This window comes from Haemaphysalis longicornis, unplaced genomic scaffold, assembly GCF_048455015.1.
Source record: "Haemaphysalis longicornis isolate Haplotype H1 unplaced genomic scaffold, Haemaphysalis longicornis Haplotype H1 scaffold_3, whole genome shotgun sequence".
Lineage (NCBI taxonomy): Eukaryota > Metazoa > Arthropoda > Arachnida > Ixodida > Ixodidae > Haemaphysalis > Haemaphysalis longicornis.
Genome location: NW_027526335.1, coordinates 186640086 through 186664436, shown reverse-complemented (window position 1 = coordinate 186664436; position 24351 = coordinate 186640086). Strand labels below are relative to the sequence as shown.

The 24351-nt window shown below is 45.6% G+C and overlaps 1 protein-coding gene across 1 annotated transcript in view; it reads right to left on the bottom strand.

The window, feature by feature from the left end:
• The window catches only part of LOC144175595 (uncharacterized), an 80693-nt gene extending 56815 nt beyond the window's left edge, over positions 1-23878 (bottom strand). The window contains exons 1-5 of the mRNA XM_077704657.1: positions 23685-23878; positions 22316-22388; positions 13152-13367; positions 6647-6848; positions 2404-2507 (exon numbers count right to left, since the gene is read on the bottom strand). Of these exons, the coding sequence (XP_077560783.1) occupies positions 2404-2507; positions 6647-6848; positions 13152-13274 (429 nt within the window). The 5' untranslated portion in view covers positions 13275-13367; positions 22316-22388; positions 23685-23878. The remainder of the gene's footprint in view (positions 1-2403; positions 2508-6646; positions 6849-13151; positions 13368-22315; positions 22389-23684) is intronic.
• Positions 23879-24351: the final 473 nt, after the last annotated feature.

Sequence of the window (24351 nt, the reverse complement as noted above, 5' to 3'; positions counted from 1 at the left end):
TAACAAATGCAAAGCAAGCTTGGCCATAAGTGTTGAGCTCAAGTTGATGGAACTTGTGCATACTTGATCGTCTTCCGTTGAACCTTTGGAAAGTGTACGTTTACTATCTCACAGTCATATCCGCACTATCATATTCGTGGTCATTCTCTTGCGTGCAATTCTTATTCTACGCTGATACGACAGCGGGGAACACTCCCCCTCAGCGAGTGCTCGCAGTACGGCAGAGGTTATCTTATATCAGGGGTCAGAAACCTTTCGAGGTGGAGGGCCCAGTTGCATGAAGCCGACACTGAGCTCAACGGCCGGAGGAGATATTTTTGGCGGGAGACGCTTTTTGGGGGCTGGTACAAAGGAAAGAAGCGAAGATGTTATCTGGCTAACGGCAAAGATGGGTGGCAATGCCCACAGGTAGCAATATTGCTTTCTTTTTCTCTAAACTCCTCTAAGGGCAAAATTGTGATGTCAGTCTTCAGCTAGATAGGAAGTGAGGGGGGGCGGAGGGTTCTGACGTTGTGCCGGTTGCCGCATAATTGTTCCCCGCAGGCACGTTGCCGATCCCTGTATTACAATATAAATCACGCTGGCTGAATTAGAAGATGCACTTCTTCATTGCAATGTATGGGATCTCTGAGTTGCAGCCCAAAGCACGGAAAATCAGGAACACTGCCAGAATGACGGCACCCCAGGAGATTGAGGCGTCAGTTTTACGAATAACAAAGAAACAAAAAGGACGAGTAGGGGCTGGTTTTATAAACACAAGGTGGGTTCTGTAATGGGTCGTTATTGGGAGTAATCCCTGTGATTTCCAAACCACAGCTTCCCAACATTGTACGCTAATGACAAACGCAATTTTAGAATACCAAAATTACAAGCTACAGTATACTGAACTCTTCATAAATTGCAGCGACCACGACTGCTTGGTTAACAATGGCATCCAAGTGGTCGCGTGCCTGTTTTTGCTCAGTATTACCCCGAGGCTACTAACTAGGCCAACATGTCCTGTACGCCTACTTTAGCCAAATGAATATTGCCTTCCAGAAGGGGCCTTAGTTGTGAGTTCAGCGTACAGTCTTCCAATTAGCTTCCTTCCTGCATAGCATTTATTTCACAACGCGATGTCTTATTTTTCCTTCAATGTTTAAGAATTTATGTATGCCTTCTTTTTCCATTTCAGATACACCACAATAGGCCTGGGCACAGCACGCCGTCTCTAACGTAAATTAATTTCATTTATTATCACCCTCAGCACTATAAATATTCTTTTTCTATAAAGCTCTCGGTCAAGGATCGGGAAACCCTGGCCATTCTCGTATATTTAAAAATTGTCTCCGTATCAGCTTGATTCACTCCAAATGATGTGGAAAGACCATAGTTTCCTGCCACTCCTGACATCGACTCCCTCTCCTGTCTCCCCTTCCCCTCATGAAGCGTTTCCTTTTTCCTGTCACTCCAGCCCCCCCCCCCCCCCCGCCCCCCAGTTTAGGAATACAATAGCGGTATTTGTGTTATTAAGCTAGTCCAGCACGCGGGGTTAGCTTCGTATGGGCGGGGATTTCTTGCTAAAGTTTTGAATTCTGTTCTCAGATAAAAACGTAAGCTCTGTACTGGCGTAAGTGTGGTCAGATGCACGTTACTGCAATGAATACAGCGGTGATGTTTGTTGGTTTTTTTTTCTTTTTGCGGAGAGGCATGCACCACAGAAGCCATTATGTTCCTGGTAGGGAACGCTGCTAAGTGGATGAAATAAAAAGGAGGTACAACACCAGCACGTGAGGACATTGCAAGACACGAGACAACGAACACAGGCGCCATGATAAATAGAAATGCTAAAATAGGCACCCGCAACACGGGGTTTCGCGCCTGCAACAGTGTCCTGTGGAACAGCTTTGCAGGGGGCACGCACGCAAAACTGCTACACCGTAAACAATTACCAGCTGCCACCGTAAAGCATGTTCCTCCATGCGCAGGGGCATCTGCACATCCATACTGTCTTCGTAAGCGTGACCCGCGATGTAATGAGGGAGGAAGCATTTACAAGTTTTGACCCCCCTCCATCATAACACAGGGGCGGGTCGCCTCACTCCTTCCCTTAGGGAAGAGTACAATCAGGACCCCGCTTCGAATGAGAGAAAATGCTGTACAAGCACAGATTGCAGGTTGGAGTGCTATTTCCGCTTTCGTATTGAGGAGTGGTTGCCTCTCTCATTCGAGCAGTTCACGGCCGAATCAGACGGAGAAATATGTTCCCCTCCGACAGGAATCATCCGTTCTGCAACAGTGGATCATTCGTTCTTACCGCAAAGGACTGGTCTCATTCGGCGTTATAGCATTCTGCGTTTCAAGGAAATGACGCAGTTGATGTTGAAAATGCGTGGTAATTACGGTTCTAGTAAAAATACTCACCTTCAGCTTTAGTGTGGCTGCTGCTCTCAAGGCTTTCCCAGCAAGGGCAGGCTCTACGAGGAGGTGGGTGCTGTCACTGTCGCTCATCTGATAAATCAGTTCACCTGCAAAATGAAATACTCGTGTCTTAAGTTTGCGTACCATACAGAAGTCTCTTGAAATACCGCCTCTTTTTCGCGAGGAACTTTACACTGTATAAACGTATGGGATGAAATGCGCCAGTCTGCCGACAGTGTAAAATCCGCATTTGGTGGCGTGAAGCCTGTCAGTCAAGGTCATAAAAGACCGTTGCTAGTAACGTTATTTGGCCGAAGGGATAAACGCATTAATAAGGGTCGGACAGTAAACGAATTCCTGGCTAGAACGACAGCACTTATCTGGACGAAAAGTATCGCAGCTTGCATCAGCTGTGCAAGGTTGGAGAAACAACAGAACTGGGGGCCGACCTCTGTTCTTCCCACACTAACAGCGAATCCCAGGAGAGGAGGAGCAGCCGGAACCCAGAAGTGCAAAGCCGTTTTGGACAGCACTGTAAAGCAAAGACCATCAAAGTATGCACAGTGCCTTATTCAGTAGCGATCGTTGTCATCCCTCTCGTCGTTGTCTTCCGACGGCCCCGCCGCGTAGGGCAAATCCTCTGCTAGCGCATCCTCACGGCGGTAGACCTCCACGTCAGCTGGTATGATAGCCGTCCCCACGTGTGGATTGTACATAGATGGCTTGACAGATTCGTCGTCATCGTTTTCGGTGCGGTGGACCCGTGGAGCGCCGGTCTCTACACGACGACGATGACGAAGGTGAGAGCTCCTCATGTGGCGTAAGCCCACGCGCAAGCCTTGACGACGCCGGGAGGTCGCCGCGAGGGATGCACTCACGTGCGCTCATGGTTTTCTGTCTGCGTCGGACGGATTTGTGTTGGCCTAAGCCAACACTCTTATTACAAAACATAGGAACGTGTGTGTCTGGCACTGTAAATGGGAACGTTCGTAGCAGGTCATCTGATACCGTGCTTCTCTCGTCACCAGCTCAACCAAGCAGTGCACCCACTACAGGAGTATCTCAACTGGCTAGATCACTGACCATGCTAACAACACCATCTTCCCTATGTTTCAATCGAGAGGAATATAGCCGCCCCGGATGAAAACAGGAAGAAACTATGAACGGTCCACAGTGTATATGTAGGTGAGTTCCAGATTACCATCTTGTGGTTGTGAAACGCACTCTTCTACTGCCCTTACTGTTTCATAGCTCTTTCATAGAATGAACAGGCCACAAGCTTAACCGATGTGCTCTCGTCTAGATGTCAAGAGCGTAAACATCTTAATACTGAGCGCACACCAATTGAGCACGAATTGGTAGTTAACATATTCGTAAAATTTCTGCAGAAATTCAGAAATTCAGAGAATCGTCTACGAATGCTCAGCATTCTTGTGCCACGTATCTAAAGTGAAAGTTCTTTATTGGCAACGTTTTTGGGTTTTCCAAATGCTATCCGACCAATTACTTCCATTTAAGCTATTATAACGAATACTGGTGTTACTCCCCCGAAATCAGCCTTTTTGTGTAAGTAAATGGCGTTACACAGTTTCCCGTTCAGGCTACTTCGTTTCTATACTTCTTATTTCTTGATTTTAAAAATTCTGCCCGACTAATCATCTCTAACTACGTTATTATAAAGATAAAATATCTTATTTCGCAATTGTGCATTTTTGTGGAAATGCAAGGCGTTACACGGTTGGTCGTTGTCATTATTTTTTATATTTTTCTTATTTTCTGGTTTTTGAAAATTCTGTTTGACCAATAAGCACTAATTATGCTATTATAACGATTACAGGGGTTAATGGTTCACGATAAACACGACAATGATTCGCGGCAAACAAGGTGGAGGTTTGCTGAAGTCAATTCAATTTTCCAGCATTCCACTGCTCGTGCACTATCCAGTGGAAGCCTTGGTTACTCTTAGAGTTCTGGAAACGCCGCCACGAGGTCTATCTGCTTTTTGGGGGTCAAAACATTGTTTTCAACGCAAATCTTTTATTTGTTATTGCAAATATCAAGTGCACGTAGGTATTGAATTGAAAGAACACTCCTTCGTACTAGTTATGTATTGATGTTTCGGCTTAAACATGACCATGATTTTTTGTTTCTTAAGAATGTTGACCAATGTAAACTGTGTTTCAGGAATTATTTGTTTGCAAAAGTTTCACCTATATTAATTTCTCGATGAAGGATCTCCCTGACAGGCATACAGACAGACAGGCCAAAACTTTTCTATTTAATTAGCGCAAGAAACACTACCATCTATAAAAATTGGCCGCGTATCTGCTCCTTTCATCTTAGTTGTCGACAAAAGACGATAGCCTGTCGACATTTGCCAAGTAAATGCCTCCCTTTGCTTTCTCTCTCACGTCTCATGTTGTCCTTTTTGCTTCGCGCTCCTCCCAAGGTAAACACGCTAAAGGTTTGATCAACTCAGTTTAAATTTACCACGATCCACTGCTCCAGGCCAGGTGCCTAGATGCCAGCGCTGCCGTACGGAGGAGACGTGTGTCAATCGAGGCGCCGTACTTCAACGTTTATAGAACTGCGTTGCCCTAGTCCATGTGCGTTCCAAGCAGAACGTGGAACCTATCTAGTGGAACCTTTCGTAGCTGTTGCCGCTTGAACGCTTAAAAGAGCCATGAAGGCAAAATACAAGTTTGCGTTATTCGAAAGGTCTCGTGTTTTATAGTGCCCCCAGCGCTTGTCCGAATGCAAAATACGCTTTGTTCACTGAAAAATTAATCAATTTAAGTTAAAAGTTTCATTTTCCCGCTAAATCGTGTGTTTTTGTGATCCGCAATGACATAACAGCTCGCCCTGCAGCCTAGGGTCTCTTGATTCACGCGTTCGCCGTACAGGGTGGAGACACGTATACGCTGGCGCTGCCATTTTGGGTCGCTCGCTCGCCGCCGAAGCAAGTCATTGTATAAAACCGCGCTACAATTATCCGCTCAACGCGGTTAACTCGCGAAGTTTGAATCATCTTATCTGTTTCGCGTTGCTCCGTTGCGTGAGAAACGAAAAGAACGACTCGTCGAGCACGTTGACCAATTGCAGCGGCACGGGACCGTTCAAAGGGTGTCTTCGCACTGTACGGCAGCTTTGTAATCGAGGTGCTCACGCGTTTGTTTACGTTAAACATAGATGGCGCCACCATACCGTGGTATGCCGTTTTGTGCCTTTGGATTGTTTTTGACCTTCTTTAACCTGACTTGTTTTTGTTCTGGGACAGTGCTCGCCTGAAACATAGTAGCGTCAATCAATCGGCCAGTATCCTCTGAGACGACCCGAAAGGTCCGCAGTTCTTTGCAACTAAACAAGCATAGTGCGCTCAGTACCAACAGCAGTACGCATCGGTACTTCTATGTTCACATGTGCTTTCGTAACTTACACTGTTTGTCCCACCATTCCTACGGCTTTAAAAAGAATGTGTCCTAAATATAAGCGCAAATAGCTCGTTCACCAAGCTCATAAACTCTTCCTAATTTGCGTTTGATTTTGCCGCCCTCCGCCAATCGCAGACCTGTCTCATGTGACATTATAGGTTCTGTTGCGGGAAATGAGCGAGTGGGTCGCATGGCCATTCCCTTTTTTCCTAATTATGTAGCTTATTTGAGCGAAGTTTATGTTAAAAGTAGTGTCAGTATGATTCTAACGAGGCAATCTTTTTAATGAACCGAACTTGTGCTTTCTCTTCATGGCTCCTTTAAAGTGCAGCCAGAAGCTATAATGGCGCGGGCGACAGCAGGCGACAATGTGAATTTTTTTTCTGCAGTTGATGTATTTAATTTCGCAAAAACGATGCATTTATGAATTTTGTTATAAAGGAACACTGCAAATATCCTTGTGTATTAATTTTATCTATCATATTTGCGTAATGTCTTGTTCTTGTTCAATAATATCGACAAGTATGAGCATATGAACCGGACTTAGGCGTTTAGATTTCGCTCGAATTATATAAGACTATTGCGCACACTTCGTTTCACTTTGGCAGGGTTGCTGAATCGAGTCACAAACAGAGAGACAGACAGACAGACAGACAAAGACTATTGCGCACACTTCGTTTCACTTTGGCAGGGTTGCTGAATCGAGTCACAAACAGAGAGACAGACAGACAGACAGACAGACAGACAGACAGACCACAATTTCTGGGTTTAAGTAGCCCAAGGATTACTATCGTCTTCAAAAGTCGTGAACGTACGTTCGGTGAGCGATGGCTTGGCGAGGACAACCGTCGCTCCAGCAACGGCGCATCCCCACAGTGCAATAAAGTTTTCGACGCTGTTGCTGACGTGGACGCATATACGGTCGCCTGGCCGCACGCCATTTTGCTGAAAGCCGAGCGCGTAGCGTTGCAGTCTTGCAAGGAATTCAGCCCGTGTGATGCTTCCGAATTCATCCGCCTGCGTGTGGTAGCACAGAGGGTAAATCAATACAATTGATATCCTTCCGGCGGAGGCACATACTGCGATGGTGACTTGTCACTTGACCCTCAACGTCATAATGCATAACTTAGTAAAAGAAGCATGGAGGAGCTCAGTCTGGCTTGTGCTATTTCAGGATAACTGTTCTTTTCGTATTGTGGTTTTTGCCTATTAAAAAAAATTACAACTGCTGCGCTATTCGTTGCCTAAACGTTTTTTTTTTTCAGGACTTCATGGTACCTCTGGCAGTTATTCAACTTAGTTTGTGAGCTCACCGATCCGATGGTCGCTACATTGCCCGTAAATCACATGCCTTTTTAAACGGTTGTCTTTGACAGGCAAACGATTTTGGATTTCGAAACAAGGGATGGGTGTAGTGGCTCGTAGCCAGGTTTCATAGGCTTGAAACTTCAGTTTTAGCAGGTACCATTTCTGTGTCTGTGACGAACATGTCTTAATAATATTGTGTCTAATCCCAAACAATTTTTTCTTATGAACCTATTGCAATTTCTACAGTTCAATCGGGTGGATTTCGCGTGTACACCGACTCGAAGTGATAGCGCATGCAAGGTGGACATTATTAAAGTTGGACACAAGTCCTCTGGCTACGAGTGGTATGTGGTATATTTAAGCAACTGCATTAGGTATTCTGACTGGCCAGCTGCTACGTCACAATTGAAAAAACACCAGCGCGAAAGCGCCGCAAATGCCAAGATTAAGGCTATTTCTCAAGCTCTCTCGCCTTAACCTCAATACCCTGGTATCTAATTGGATATGTGAGTTCTTAACTAACTGCCAACAGTTCGTTTATGCTAATAACCATTGTTCCTCACTTTCCGCTGTGTCTTCAGGCGTACCTCAAGGTACTGTTCTTGGCCCTCTGCTTTTCCTAATCTGTATTAATGACCTTCATAATAACAAACCTTCTAACATCCGCCTTTTCGCCAACGACTGTGTAATTTACCGTCCTATAAGCAGTACTAGCGGCTCCGCCAGCTTACAATCTGATCTTTGTCTGGTTCAGTCATGGGGCGAAAAATGGCTAGTGTCTCTTAATATTCAAAAAACATGCGTCCTGTCCATTCACCGTCGCCCGGCTTACCCATCCTCTAAATACTTTATGTTTAATGCTGAAATTACACCAGTTAATTCATGTAAATACCTTGGCATTACCATAACTTCAGATCTCACCTGGTCATCCCATGTCCTGAATATTAGCAATGACGCTAATACATGTACTTGGTTATCTTCGATGAAACTAGCGCCTCGCTCCGCCTTCCGTTAAAGTTCTTACTTATCTAACACTTGTCCGCCTTAAGCTGGAATACGCATAGGCCGTTTGGGATCTCCATCAAATCACTCTTACTAACACACTTGAATCGTTCCAGAACCACGCAGCCAGATTTATTTATTCAGATTACTCCTATCACCGTAACCTAACTCAAATCTCATGCTAATCTTGTCGACCTAGCGTCGCGTCACAAAATTCACAGACTATGCGTTTTTCGTCGTTTTTGTCATTCCATACACCTGAACTATATATAGCTTTCATTCCAGCTCATCGCCTGTCCTGTCAACTAAGCCATTTCAAAGCTGTTTATCCCGCTCGTGCGCATACTTTCGCCCACCATTCTTCATTTTTTCTTCAAACATCTAGGGACTGGAATGATCTGCCTTCTGACGCCATGCACCAATCCTGCATCACTCATTTCAAAGAAGCCATCGCACAAATCATCCTTCAGTGACTTGTTTACCCCCTCATGTAAACTTAGCGGAGCCTTTGAGGTATAATAATAAATGAATAAGTCACAGCCGCTGACTAACCACATAGTGCGGATAAAGGCAGCTGGACGAAGTTCCCATCCTTGGCCCAAAAAGCGCGTTTGCTTGCCTTCATTCTAGCCGCACAAGACTCACCGCAGCGGCGTTACGACCGCAGCCACCGTGAGGCTAACAATAAACCTTGAGAACTACGGAAGCACGGCTTCCGTAATAAACTTCTTGCGAAGGACCGTTGAGCTTTTATTGTGGTTAACAGGCTACATAACGATAACGGTCCTATCTCCGCTCATTCCCAACAGCCATTGTTGCTATAAGAGTTCCGTTGTTGACGTCACTCGCCTGAACCACTTTCATTGTATGGAAATAGACTAATTCACCCTTCGGGCTAAGTATGCGTCCAAGGAAGTGCTACAGCCCCATTACGCCTAAGACTTACAAAAGAGATGTGAATAGAGCAATTAGATGAGGGTGAAATGAATAAAGTCGTAGGAGTTTTGGTCCACTGGCGAGCACAACTCGAGCAAGGAATAATGGCAGGTACGAGGAGTTTTCTATTTCTTCCTCTATTGTTCGTCTGCTATTTTTGCTATTATTATTTCTGCAGTAGAAGAGGTTGGCGCTTGAAAACAATTTCCAGGATATGTGCCAAGTAGCCTGAATAGACACCGGAATTTACTGAATAAAATTGCTCGAAGATTGTAGGTTGGAACTAATCGACAAGACGAGTAGGTGGACGAAGTAACTCCCAAGTTCTTACTGCTCCCACTGAAATACCGTTGTTTACGCTGTAAATGAACCTCGCAATTTTATGCATGCCGCAAAATGACGCACGCAGAAGGATCACAGAAATATAGACATCTTTTCCGGCGGCTGTGCTGTCTGTTGCGCCAGTGGGACTCGTAAATTCAATGCCAGCTTTAACAAGATTTAACAAACATTAACAAGATTTTGGCGGGTTCCCTTACTCGCTTCCGCCAAAAAACGCTCTAAAATCCGCTACAAAAGTACACTACCAACTCACCATTATGCCGTTCGGCCTGTAAACCTGCCTGTTACGGATAGCTAAGAGTTAACATGACATTATCTCTACCATAGACAACTCCGAAAAAGTTAGTAGAATTACTCCGATAAACAACCTAAAGTGACCCCCTTCGGCAAACGTTCTCTGCTCCATGTTCCGCAAATTCCGGGAGTTCCCTACTCAATTACGCCATTTGCGTCTGGACCTTTCCGCCAGCGTAAATTATGGCTAAGGAAGTAGAAGCCATTGAGTACCGATCCTGCGGTTTGTCGGCACTCAGTACGTTAACGACGCCAGCGCCACCATTCTATAGAACTCAAAACCGCCCTTCGTTTGCATCGCGGAGCATACGTCCCCTTCTTTTGCTTTCTCCACTATTTCTTGTATCTCTGCACTCTAAGCACGCTACTCGCAATATACATGCGATTATTTCGTAAAGTTTGAAACATAGCCACAAAGTAGCACGGACTGCTGGCATTAAATCAGTCCCCGCCTAGGAAGACAATGTGCAACCGCTTGTCCATCATGCAGAAATACGCTCTAATCGAATACTAATAAACTTTCCAGTTATACGATCTGATACAAGTTACTTCTCTGCACCTACCGGTGCTTTCAAACACGCTCTAGAATATTTCTCATAACCAATGAGTTCTCCTGCGTGCGGCTTCCGTTTTCTCTAATTTTGGTTGTGCCTTACCTATTTCGCAGTGTGCTTGAATGCGCTCTTTTGTGATGTCTTCGCTTCCTTTAGGAGAACGTACATTGCCTTCAATAAAACAATGAACGCGTGGTATTTTACCTGGATTTTTTTATGCCAAGAATTGGCAAACACCATAATAATATAATTCAAAGCATCTTAACATTATCTTGCACCGCGCAAGTTAAAAAGCAACCTCGTGCACCTAGCATCCGAGCTGCCTGACGTATTCTGCAAGGCTATTCCGTGAAATCCAATACAATTCCCCCTCTCTTTGTCATTCGCTCTGCACTCATCTGTTGCGTGGAGCGCGAAAGATGGCAATTGCGTGGCTTAACCGAAAATTAGGCTGCCTTCGAGCGGCATTTCGACATCCGCTACTAAAGCTGAATCACGTTCACCCAATGCGAGCAAACTGGGCGGAACGCCACGCTGGTAATATAAGCATAGGGGTGGAAAGCATTTAATACTAACCGTCCTCGAACTGCAACCTAGGAGAATGGAAAACTGTCGTGTCAGTGGTTGCAACCTCCCAGATCAAGTGTTCTCGTTGGTCGGTCCCACCAGTTGTGTATCATAGGTGGCACTTTTATTTACGTGTAAGACCCCGAAACAACAGTCAGAGTATCGATGTACACGTAAATTCAGGCATAGACACCCGCGAAATGAACGCCGTTCCTGCGTTGTTTTTTTTTTTTTTTTCAACCTAGTAGAACCACATTCCGAATACACTGCATGCTTGGTACCTGCGTTTCCTGCTTGCTCGTGGGCTGCCTTTGCTGCAGGCGGTGTAACTTATACGCGAACTTTTAAAGCGAAAGCTTTGTTAGTGGGACTGATAGCGTACTGTTAAAAAAAGTAATGCATTTCCTTATAGACTGGTTTGTCGACCGAGAAGCTGTGATAAGGTCTCGACTCACAGCCCGTGCGTGAAAGAGCGCTTCCATTGTGCCCAAACTGTTACGTGAAGGCCGCGAAAAAGGAACGGTTTTAACTGAGACAACAATACATCGATAAGGCAGAAGAAATACAATAATTTTATCTCATAAACCACGTATCGGTATAAATATAGATCGTCCTAGATGCCTCACCTTAGTGCTCTGCTTACCCATGCGGATTTTGTTCTTCGTTGGCGATTTCGGTGCTTCAGAATTTCACGATCGATTGGACGCACTTTCCGCGAAAGTTTAACACACTTTTAATGAAAGTTTGGTGCACTTTTGATGGAAGAATGCGTCCGCACTTCTCTCAACTTTCTTTAGGGAGCAATGGTAAAGTTTCTTCGTACTCATCACTATAAATAAGGTTTATGCTGAAACCAAACGAATTTTCCAGCTACTGTGGAGCGATCAAGCAATCTAAACAGGCGTCGTAAATTGTCTTTCTATGTAAACTTCTTTTACTTTTAACCCGCCGCGGTGGCTCAGTGGCTAAGGCGTTGCGCTGCTGAGCACGAGGTCGCGGCTTTGATTCCCTGCCGCGGCGGCCGCTTTTCTGATGGAGGCGAAAAGCAAAAACGCCCGTGTGTACGAGATTTCGGCGCACGTTAAAGATCCCCAGGTGGTCAAAATTAATCCAGAGCCCTCCACTACGGCGCGCTTCATCGCCTGCGTTGCGTCGGCGCGTTAAAACCCTACAATCAATCAATATTTCACGTTTACTTACGCGTGTATTTCCTTCGGCACTCAGTGAATGCGCTTTGACCAGCTCTTTTGTGATGCAGACCTTTTGTTCACTGGCAACCGTTGTGCTCGAACAACTCCCGCTCTAAAGCATTAAGGAAGCATCTGGCTTTTGTCCTGAAGCTGACACGGAGCTGTAGTGGCAACCACGGGGCAACCAAGTTGAGTACGCCCCGTTCCGGAATTGGGTCTAAATATATCTAACTTGCTCCTGTGCTTGACAGGACGGACATATATCGCGAGCGTGCAATTAATTTGTGGTGAAAATTGGGCGCTTTCTCAGCTATTGCGGCCCTGGTTCGGACACGGGAAATCCGGAAATGGCTGATAGAAATTACAACGGAAAGTTCAAGGAAGGTCAATTCTCGCCCACCCCTATGCACCACAGCATAAGATGTCCGTATTCAAACGGAGCAGTATCGATTCAGGCAAACGCGCTGCTGGCTCGAGTGGCGCGGGGAAGCTGGTAGGAAAATGAAACCAGCATCGTTGTGCGATTAGGCCATAGGACGCCACTAGCTGCAGCACATTAGACATGTAAGCTTTGATTGCGCGTAAAAAATCTAACTTATCTATTAAGACACATCATTTATGCTGCCGTGTGGCCATCTGCCGTCCATTGGACCTGGCACACAGGACACTTGATGCACCCCACTGCGTGTGCGTTCCTGATACCTCATGTGTAATTTTCCGTTGCTTAATTTATAAATTTAACTAAAGCAGCTAAACCTACTTTCTCCTTAACGCGTATTGCATTTCATCAACTCTGGAATCTTGCCGGTACGGCGCCCTAAATTTTCACTTAGCTCGACAACGCCTTGTGCCACTGAATTTCACCTCTGCCATGTCTGTTTGTAATCACTTTACATTCCTCGTGAAAATTTATGAAATTCCTTTCCGTAAGGTATTGCTGTGCTCTTCAGGTCAATCCCCAATTCCAGATTTCTTAAATGTTAAACGTACCTTTAAAATCAGAAAACTGGTATCTTTTAGCCCATGCTTTCGCATAGAGCTATCAAGCCTAATTTAATAGCACATGTCTTATTTCATCATGATTTCCAAACAGAAGGATCTCCCGAGTTTATGGTTTAAAAACTTACCAGAGCTGTCTTGCTGGGATTCACAAGAAGCGCTTGTTTGACGGCCTCATAGAAGGAGCCCTTTGGGATGTCCGTGCTGGGGAATGGAGAGTATACGACTCCATCCTCAATTGGCGCCCTCATTATAACAGAGGGGATTTTCTGGCACCTTGTAGGCGTGTAGGGGCGGACGCAGGGGTAGCAGAGTGGGCTTAAAACAGTTCAGGCAGAGTGGGCCTGAAAGAAATCAAAATCATGAAGGCGCTTTACAACTATTAACGCAGGCCACATAATAGTGATATCTTAATACTATAAATACACTCAAGTGAGTTCACATCAATGGTTGCTGCTTTAAAAAAATGAAGGGGGAAGCAGAGCGTATTAAAGGAAAGGAGCAGTGGAAAGAACTAACCAGTCAGGACAAAGAAACGACAACGTTTCCCATGTTCGCTCCCAACTTATCGGCGCTGTTCCCCACCATACAAACAAACCAACTCGCCCATGCGTTAGCCTGCTACAAGGCTAAAAATGGTATCTCTCAATATCAGGACACTTTTTCTAAGCACACCGGAACACAACGGCAAGGTTAGAAAAATCCCGTATTTTTTTCGGGCTCAATGCTATTGTCACACCTTTAATCAAACGTAATTTAAAGTGCAAGGATGCCCAAGAAAAGCGAGGACGATTCTTGTGATCACAACTACACCTATACAATATATACAAAAAATATAGACATTTTTAATACGTAGTTATATTTACAGTCGGTGGGAGAATAGTGGAACATATTTCAAGTCAAAGAAAGCTTTGCTTACTTTTCGACACCTGAATAAACAGCCTTTTGCAGTGGGAACGTCCAACGGTTCTGGTTTTGTCGATACAGAACGGAGGAGTGAAGAGAGGGTGCCCAGTTGATAATCTTTACCGCGCTATCTCGCAACACTGAGGAACGCAAGATAAGACAGAGAAGAACTAAAGAAGCGCCTGGTAATGATAGTGTTTGTCAGCGCTAATCTTAGAGCGGCGTACTGATAGGACCAGTACCTTGGCCCTTTCAGCAACGTCGAAGTGGCCGGACTCACTACACTGAACCTTAGTTCAAAATGAATAGCACACGTGTTCGGTGGTGCAGATAACACTTTTAAACTAATGCGACGTCTTCGATCCTTTCGAAATAAAATTTTGTAATGTTCCGGGTATTCGCTGCTGTACGTATTAGCGCAGAGGAACTACAGCTACACTCCCAGCAAATGCCCACTAAGCAAACGGAAAGATTTCAGAGACAAATGTTCTACTTTGTACAATGCGCACACCCTACGAGATACAAAGTGGAGCTGTGTTCTAGGGGATCATAGGGAATAATATTCGCGATACATGCATGCGACGTTTTCCAAACACGGTTATACTGGATGTAAAGGTGTTCTAAATAAAGGAGCACCTTGGACTTGACCACGATGTTCAGATAAAAAATTTCACTTACTGCTACCAAGATAGCCACACCCAGTGTTTCAGCGTAAGGGTTTCAAATATTACAGCTGCTTCTGATAATCAAGACGTTTTCGCTTACTTATCGTTCCCATTTAAAGCTCCACTATTAAGTGTTCTAGAAAATGGCTTATTAGCGCTTCCGACTGGCCTGGTATTGAATTCTCATGGAAAGAAGCAGTGGGAATAAAGGCTAATTTTTACTTTACGCTCTATTAATTCAAGGTTTCGAATTCTCAAAGCTCTTCTTTGAAATAAAAGAACAACACTTGCTTTCATTTCATATTAGATTTAAACTTACGCATCAGAAGAGGCAGCTTGGGCGAGCTGGGGAGCATTCACACTTGAGAAAAGCAGACAACAACCCGGACAGACGAACATACAAACCCCGGGCCATCGCCCCACGGACAACATGTGTATACAGCCGCCTGTAAATATTTCAAAATCGCTCAGTCGGAACTTTTTCGTTAATTGGAAGTGATCGGGCTGGGCTGGCAATTTTGCATGCAAACCAACGTACGAAATTGACAGATAATTCCAAGCTAAATCCTCACCTCATCTGCCAACTCCGCTAGACGAAATAAGTTTTAAATTGTAGCGGTTATTTCGAAGTTGTTTTGAATAAAAAGCATCGAGCTGAACCGTGATTTCCCAAAAGCATCAAAACGTTTCAAGCGCAAAAACAGCGCCGTGTTCTTACTTATGCCAGCGCCATCGCAAATGAGGCATAGCACAGTTGATAAAGCGGAAATCCAGTTGAGACCCGTGCACGCGTACGCATGTCTCTCTTTTTGAAATCGACAACATTGTTCGTTGTGCGCAGCTCCGTGTAAGCAGTTTGTGTGGTAAATGCTTCAGGCTTTGATTTTAGCGGTAGGGGTCAACTATCAATGCAACCCGTGTCGTACGCTCGACTTGGCGTCGTAAATCGGGATTCTGAACCAAATCAAAAAGGCAAACATGTAGTTGGATAATCACGATGTTGTTCTTGCGATTTCGGTTTAATTGGATGTTCGAATATTTCCAAGTGCTTTGAAGCCTCCGCGGACTCAGTATTAACGGGAGTCAACTCTATTACACAAATTATCACACGAGATACAATCCTAGAGCAAACACTCAGCCGCAGAAGAGGCGCAAACTTTACAGGAGCATATTTTTCTTTTTATTCGGGTTGTTTCGGGCGTTTTTAAAGTGTAACGTTGACCTGTTGAAGAATAGGTCAAAAGGTTTCATTAAAATCTGTAAATGAGAACATATGAAGAAGAAAAAACTGATATGTGCGAGCTATCAGCAGAAGCCGACCTCGGTTTTTGTATCAGCGTGCCGACGCAGATGGACGCCAACGTTGCAAATGCCTCAATTATTCTGCCATATCAGCACGTATGCTTTTGTTACGCAATGTACTCTGATCTTGCGGTGTCTGGTGCGTGACTTAATGGGGGTGTCGGCTTCGTGACCTGATAATGAAAGTGTTTGCCAGCGCAAATCCTAGACGTGCGCACGTATAGACCGGTACCTTGCCCTCTCAGCTGCGTCGTGCTCCTAGTGTATTAAATCTCTCACAATCGCAGATAATATGTTGCTGGAATTCACGCACTCCTCACTAGTAGTAGTAGTGGTGGGACCTTTACCCAAACGCTGTGGTGATTCTACCTCTAAGTTGTTCACTCAGTCATCTAGACAAAGGAGCTCCTGATGTTTTGGGAGCTCGGTGTCTTCAACTAAGTGAACGAAGGCTTCTCTCGCGAGGGGAGCTTGGCCAGAGCTGGCAACCTGCCACTTCGGGAGGGATTATACGTTATGAAGGATGGGGTGAGTTCTTCGAAGTGATAGCAGTACGACTGCGCATGACCAAACTATGTGTTTTATTGAGACTCGTTTTACAGAACAGGGGGGACAAGCGTCTCCATATTATGCAAGATATATGATGGATATGAAATGTGGAGTGGGAATTGATAGTGTTTGAATCTTCCAGAGACTGAGCCATGAATGCGGTGGTGGAGAACAGGCACGGTCCAGGCGGATATGGTCTAAGATACCGCCGAAAGTATGGAGGTGTTCCTTACAACAAAACGGTTGCGGGCTATCTTCAGGGGTCTTATGAGGTTGTTGGAGAACCATATTTCAAGGAGTCTCATTGGCTATCTCATTTTTCATGACGTCAGAATTTTCCGGTGATCGAATGATGCGGAAGGTCCGGCTATCAGGTGGGGACCCTTGCAATAGGTTTACCAAAGTTATAGATGACACCCTGCTGTCTAGCAAACTTACTACGGCCGATATGAAATCGGTTGATGTTCAGGTGTGGAGACCGGCTGTGAGCTGTGGCTAGACCAATTGCCACTTCCTCTTCCTCGGTGCAGGACCTGCAGCTTAGAGATACTGTAGCTATGGGGCTGCCCTAGGAGTCGGCCACCGCTAGTGCGGATGCATTCGGGTCTTGACATGGGGAGGCACCGGCGTGTACCACAGGAGACCCCGGTGAGTGTTGTTTGGCAAAGGCCTTCGCTCTTGCCTCACGGCGTTCCTTATTGTGAATGGGGTGCATTCACGTGGGCCTGGGGTACTTTCTGCTAACATCCCTCAAAGGGGGCGGAACGGCAACAACTCCTGTTGAGTATGGTGTTTGTAGCACGAGGCCCGACGACTTTATGGTGCACCGACCGGCACAGCTGCGAGAACGTCTCTCTGTGCGCTTCGCTGTGCCTCTATAAGTTCGGAGAGGGTGTAGTGTGTATCCCGCGGTGCATTAGGTTCTCAGTTGATGTATGTGGAGGAATGCCGAGCACTTGCTTTTGTGCCGTTTGGATGAGGCCATCAACCTTCTTCTGCTCTGTCTTCCACCGGGTGAGAAAAGGCAATAAATGCGTAACGTGCAAAAGGGCGAAGGTGTGTACCATCTTATTGAGGCTAGACTCCTTGATGCGGTTGTGCCTTGTCGGTACCCTGAAGATGAGCCGGGCCGTTTGATATGCCCCTTTCTCGATCTCCCTGAGTGGATGAGTATGAAGGCCGTTAGCATTCAGGCGGAGTCCCAAAACCTTTGTGGGGAGAACTATGGGAATGATGGCCCCTGATGAGGCGGTTATGTTCAATATCGCTGAGAATTTGCGATGCTGTTTGTAGAGGGAAAGCTCCGACTTTGGAAGGAACACAATATGCCGCGCACGACAGCGTACTCCTAAACCGTTTGGGTTGCCCGTGGGAGGGCTTCCTGAATTTGGCAGTCGGAGCCCCACGCCATGCACAGGGTGATTTTGGCTGCTGAGATAGATTTATGTAGGTTGATTATGTCCGAAAGTAGGGCTGAAGGGTACCTCATGGCGAGACTAAACAGGGAAAGTCGCAGTACCGAATCTTGAGGGGTTCCTAGACTACCCAGTTTAATGAGGTCCGAGTGAATGATTCCGAGCTGTAACTTGAGCGCACAAAAAACGAGGACTGAACGCAGACACGAAGACCAGCGCAGACTAACAACTGAAACTTTATTCATCACTCAATAGATATATATATCTTTGACAACACCCACGCATTTTCAAATCTGTACGTATCACGTCATACACACAAACACGAGAAATAAACAAGAAAAAACAAGGAAAACACTTTAACCTTCGCATTATCTTATGTCGTTTAACATTAATTAAAAAGGTCCAGGATGCAAGTGATGGATGAGTCGTCTAACTGCCGAAGAATCTTATTAGTAATGTGGTCAGGGCCGGTGGGCGATCTCGTGCTTACTTTATAAATGGCAGCCTTGACATCGCCTTTGTAAAAGTTGCATCTAAGGCGGCGTGTGGCCTCCCCGGTGTGGCGGATGTTCTGTTGTGAATAGAAATGCTGCGCGTTAAAATCCCCCTGGATGGCCATGGTTAGGTAAACCGGTGTACGCAGAGCTCTATGAAATAGTGAAAGAGGGCCAGAGTCCTTTTTTCAGACTGCTCTATATATTTAGAACAAATAGACTGTTCGCCGCTTTACGTCTGAGACGATTTCGATTAATGTGCGATCCAACTCACTGTCTACGTCATGTTCCTCCGCTATCTCGTTACAATGAATAAGAATATAGGGTTGGAGGCGAATTTCGGTAAATTAGGCATGGTGGTTTGTTGCTGCCTAATTGCTACTGCGCCAAAGTATTGTAGGCGAATTACATCCTGGATCGACTCTACAAGATAGTTATCTAAGGCCTAATTAAAAATTCTCCTCTTTCGGCGGTTTCCTCTACAGTTTATTGTGCCAGATGATGATGCTATTCAACGTCATGTTGTTTATCGTCTGATAATGAGGGGCGATTGTATGATTATATGGTTTCTTAAGAGAGGGTGGAGATTCTATTTCTGCCAGTCCTGCCTAAAAGGTTGGTAGTTTAGAAATGATAAGATTAGCCTGTATTTGAAAAAGGTTTGTGGCTAGTGCCCCTGGCCTCCGTAACCCCCTACAAATTGTCGCAATGCCTGCCATGAATTCCACTTTTGTGACGGAGATGGAGCTACGGTCTTATTCCTCTTTGGGAGGACTGAGGAGGGAATGTGATGCAGCGACGACTTCCCTTTCTATGGCGGTTTGGAATCGCTATCTGGGGGGGGGGGGGCAATGGTATCACCGACGCTGGTTAGTCTGGCTATCTGTTTTTGTATTTCTAATACCTTGGCGTTGAGCTTTTTGTTGCCTTCCACGACCCTCAATATGAATTGTCTGAGTTGAGCTACTTCACTATATGATGATGGTGGTAACGTTCAGGGAGCTGCCGTCTTAGCCCAGCTCACCTTTGTGGATGTTGGGTTGTCGATTTCATGCGAGGAGTGCTTGGTTCCGTACGTGGAGCCTTGTGCACGGGTGGCGCCAGGTTGGTTCCCTGTGCTAGCTGTTGGATCAGCAGCGGCCCTCGGTTTCCGAATACCTGGCGCCGTTGTTTTCCCACGGGGCGCTGATGGATGCTGGGCACCGTCTTGTCTTGGTATCTGTTTATCGGGTTGTTTGCTTGGAAAAGGCGGCGGCTTGTGGCGTCGCGTGCAGCTTTTGTCTCCAAAAGGGTGGTTTTCCTTGCAGAGCGGACATTTAGGCGTGCATTGATGTGTGTTGTTTTCCGAGGTGTGCTGCCAACATGCCTGGCTGCACCTGGGTGTCGGATTTGGACACACGTCAGCCTAATGCCCCACTGCTCCGCAAGCAAGGCGTGCTTCCGATTTTTTCTTGTGTAAATAGCAGCAAAATCCCCGTCCACCTTGGTATAAACGGTGACTTTGGGTACGTCAAAAGCGATCAGAGCGGTGCTTTCCGTCTCCATACGCCTCGCGTTTTTTGTCTGGGGGTTTGCTGGCTTCGCGATGTTTTCAATTTTGACTTGGGGTGTGTCCTCGAGGCGGAGTCCCGTGTATTACTTCTTTACAGGTGTCTACTGGAATGCTACGCAAGGGAGGTTGCTGTGGGCGCATTTCAGTATGTTGAGTTGCTGCACCATTCTATAGGTATCAGCCCTCTCTATACTTGGGGTGTTCATAAAAAACACGTTTCTGGCAACGTTTTGACAAAGGGTGGCTTCTGAGGCTTTTGATTTGGGGAGCCCTGCTGCAACGAGGTTTGCCGAGCGTAGGATGACGGCACATAGTTTGGAGACAAGAGCCCTCCTTTTGGGGGGAAAACGGCTTCCCATTCAATCTGTGACATTTGTTGCTGATGTTATAACGCTGACTGTGCAAAATTGTAGATTGTACTGTACATTTTGTGAGGGCGGTTTCTTAGATTTTGTACATATACAGTAATACCTCGTTAAATCGAAGTAGTAAAAACGGGGAAATATTTCGAGATAAGCGGATTTTCGGGATAAGCAAAGTTGCGCAAATTGCAACTAAATATTGAATTCTTTGCAAAGCAGGCGTTACTACTTACCAGCTCGTCAACAGCAGCTTCCAATCTTCCTTTTGATAAAGGTTTGGAAGAGCAAAAAAACATACAAGAGACGTTCACCTGCTGGGTTTTATGGCACTGCAATTTTACTTCACAGAAAAGAACCGCTTAATGTTGCCCTGCTTTGCGGTCGCACTCTGGCCTTTTAAGGATTCCTCTAGCTGCTTGACGCATTGCATGAGCCGATCTTTTCCGCCGCTCTATCACACCTCTATCTTTAGTACACTGCACCTCTGCGCATGTCTCTGCCGTCAGATGGCGTGCCACATGGTTTCTTGACGAAGTTTACATTCCTCTAGGTTTCACGTTCGGGCAAAACATCGGCTGTGTTCTAGGCGCGGCTGAACAGAAAAAAATTCGATGGACTTAGGCGTGGCAGTATCGCACGAATCTTGTAAAACAGTCAACGGCGGCGAAATTTTCGTTCCACTCTGAGTCAAGATTTCGAGATATCCGCAGTTTGTCCCAAAAATACTTCGAAATAAAGGGCAACAAATACATGGCACGTATAGGAAACGGTTCGGTGCCGCGGAAAATTTCGACTTAGCCGATTTTTCGACATATGCGAGTTCGAGTTATCGAGGTATTACTGTATTTGTGTGTTTTGACGATTAAACGTTTCAGTTGCTTGTAGCGCTTCGTCCCGTTAGTCTTTCTTGTCCAAGTTTTTTTTTTGCGCTGTTTCCCATCATGAACCTATACCAACAAGCCAAACTCGCAGTTCTTCTTAACACTGCCACTAGCCCATGTATTGTCATCTGTATTCTTAGTGGAAACTTCCCAGCAGACTTGCAAACGGCTAAAGTAAATGTCATACAGAAAAAGACAGGCCCAATTTCCCTATCCAGTTACAGGCCAATTTCCATATTGCCCATTTTTTCTAAAGCGCTTCAAGAACTCACTCACATACGTTTTACAGCTTTTACAGACAAACGCAATTCGTTAACAGGATCTCAACATGGGTCCCAAAAAGGTCCTTCCACCGAAATCGCTCCTTCAGATCAAAAAGAGCTGATACTGCAGACATTTAACAGACAAACTTTGTACTGGGAATCTTCATCGACGACTCAAAAGCGTTTAATTTGCTTAACCGAACCTTGCTCTCACACAAATTACAATATCAAGAAATCCATGGAACAGCACTTGAAATCAAAAATTGTTTGTTTACCGCAACCAATATGTATCAGTCCATAACGTAGCCCGATAGGACCACAGACGTCCATCGAACATCTGTCGGACATCAGGTGTCGGACATTTGGACATCCGTCAGACATCCGCAGAAAGCCAGCGGACGTTTTACGGACGTCCGTGGGATGGTCCGATGCAAAGGAATTGCTTATCCTACGAACGTCCGACAGGCGTCCCAGCCGGATTTTCGGACATCCGGCGGATGTTCAAAATCGAACATTTCGAAACCGAAATGAACAGGGGACGTCCAGGGGATAACAAAATGCGCATATGTGATGTCCGCCGGACGTCCGTTTCTAGTCCCAAATTATTCGAATCAGCGAGAACCTGTAGTCGCTGTAAGCCTCAGTGCTTTATAGATAAAATGCTTTGAAGCACTACTCCAGCTTTAAGAATACTTGATACAAAAGCCCCTTTTGTAACTTGTTCTGGCACAACCCTAATTATAAATGCTTGCACTCTGTGGAGAGACAACTCCACACCCTATTGATATTTGCTTGCCAAGAGTTTACATGTTGCAATGTATGGCATGCAAACCAGATGAAATGAAGTCGCAAAGTTTGAAAATTCTTCACTTAACGCTTTATAACTTCCAATGTAAGTACAACCTTTCACGTTCCCATCGCGCTTCATGCCAGGAACATCTTGGCTCAAACTTTTCCCCAACTCCTTGGCCAGCCCCTGCACAACCAAAAGCAACAATAACATGTTTCTTTTTGGAGGCACCCTACAGAAGAAGTCAAATACATGTAAATTTAAACTTTATGGTTTATTTTGTCCTATATACGGCTACATTATTGCAAAGTCCTGCAAGGTCCTCAGCCAACCCCATAAGTATTTATACAGAAAAGACTAAAGCGATAATTTCTAGAGCAAAGGGCAAATGCGTAACTCCCGATGTGCTCTTTCTGAACGGAAGTGAAACCAAAGTACTAGACAGGATTAAAACACCAGGTATAATTTTCTCTAAATATCTGCTATGGGATTTCTAGATTGATCATGTAATGTCAAAACTAGCCCGCATCGTTGGCACATACTTTCGAAGTCGGGAATCGCTTCCTCCGAAGACCAAACTTCTATAATAAAATTCTCTGTTCTTGTCTGACATACGTTAGCTTCTCTTATGGGGCACCACAACATCTTCAAACATTACAAAACTCGCTCGTCTGCAAAAGAAAACAATTCGCATAATTTCAAACACCCCTTTCGACACTTCAGCCGGTCCTCTCCCTAAAACATTGAACATGATTAAATCAGTATGGACAATTTTTATTGCTATCGCGCAAGCACGGCTTCAAGAGACGAGGTAAACCGGAACGAGAAATTTTTTACAACTTTTGTGCAACTAATCTGTAATGTACCACTCCACATGTTGAATATTGGACACTTTTCTTTTGCCGAACCAAATATGGCAATCAAATGTTGTCCCATACACTCCGCAAACTTCTCAATCGGACTCTTGAACGTGGCGTTGACTTGCATTATGTAACGATCTCTGAGCTTTTGTCTATGCACCAGCAGTAATATTGACTGCTTTCAGTTTTGTATTTTATTTTCACCCACAATAAACCAGCTATGGTAGTGCATGTAAGCAATATCTTCCTGGATATTGTTTAAACTAGTGCGTTCTCATTTCTCTTTAGTTTAATCACATATGTGTCAACAGTATATTTTTTCTGATTTTTACTGCAGACTACAGAAAAACGCGGTCTTATTGAAATTGACTTCGAATAATTATACGCCAATCCTCCGTGATGTATACCGTCACGCGTCATCTGCTGGTCATACACACGTGCGGGGAGAGACCTCGTCAAGCTGTTGACAGCAGGCTTTTTCCTCGCAACGTCGTGTCTTTTAAAGCACATGACATAAACTTCTACTGTATTAAAAAAGACGTTCTGCCGTGGTAGGGGAGGGGGGGGGGTGTAGACATAGTGCTGGCTTCGCAGTTATTTGCTTAGTCGGAGAGGGGCTCACCGTTTGCTGCGAGGGCTTCTGGGCGCGTAGGGCTCGAACACTTTTCTGACGGCGGTTGCGGTAGAAGAGCATCCAGCCTCGTTTCGCGGTTACTTAGTAGGGGTCGATGTCCTCGCTAGGGTGGCTACAAGGAGCGGTGTGATAAGCGGCCGCGAAAACAGGTCCCCGAAGCGCGCCGCTGCCCCAAGGGGCGCTGAACGCAAGGGCAACGTCGGAGCAGTTCTGTAGAAGGTAATAGTCGGTTCACTGCCGCAACCTTCCCATGGCGTGCGCTGCCGCCACTGATGTCCGCTAGAGGCGCTGCAGAAAAATTTTCTGACGGCTTTTCCCGGTTCCTCCACCCCATCTGTGCCTCTCTTGCTTTCACGCATCCAAGTTGCTCGGCCATTCCAAGTAAAAACGAACATTTTTAACCCGTGCAGTGCTTTTCAGTCCTTTGTGGTGAAAATACCTTTCCTGCTAGTTCGGCAAACATGCGTGCCGGATAAGCAATAATGCCGAGCCATCGCCGGAACTATTGCTTTTCGCCTGGGTGCCGCACAGGATACAACCTAGAGCCCTGCAGTTTGGCGCCTGCACCCAGCCCGAGCACGCTTTATGAAGGCCGAGCTCGAGCCAGGCCCGTAACACCTAGCCTGGACCCGGCCCGGGCCCGTGCGTCTTTAAA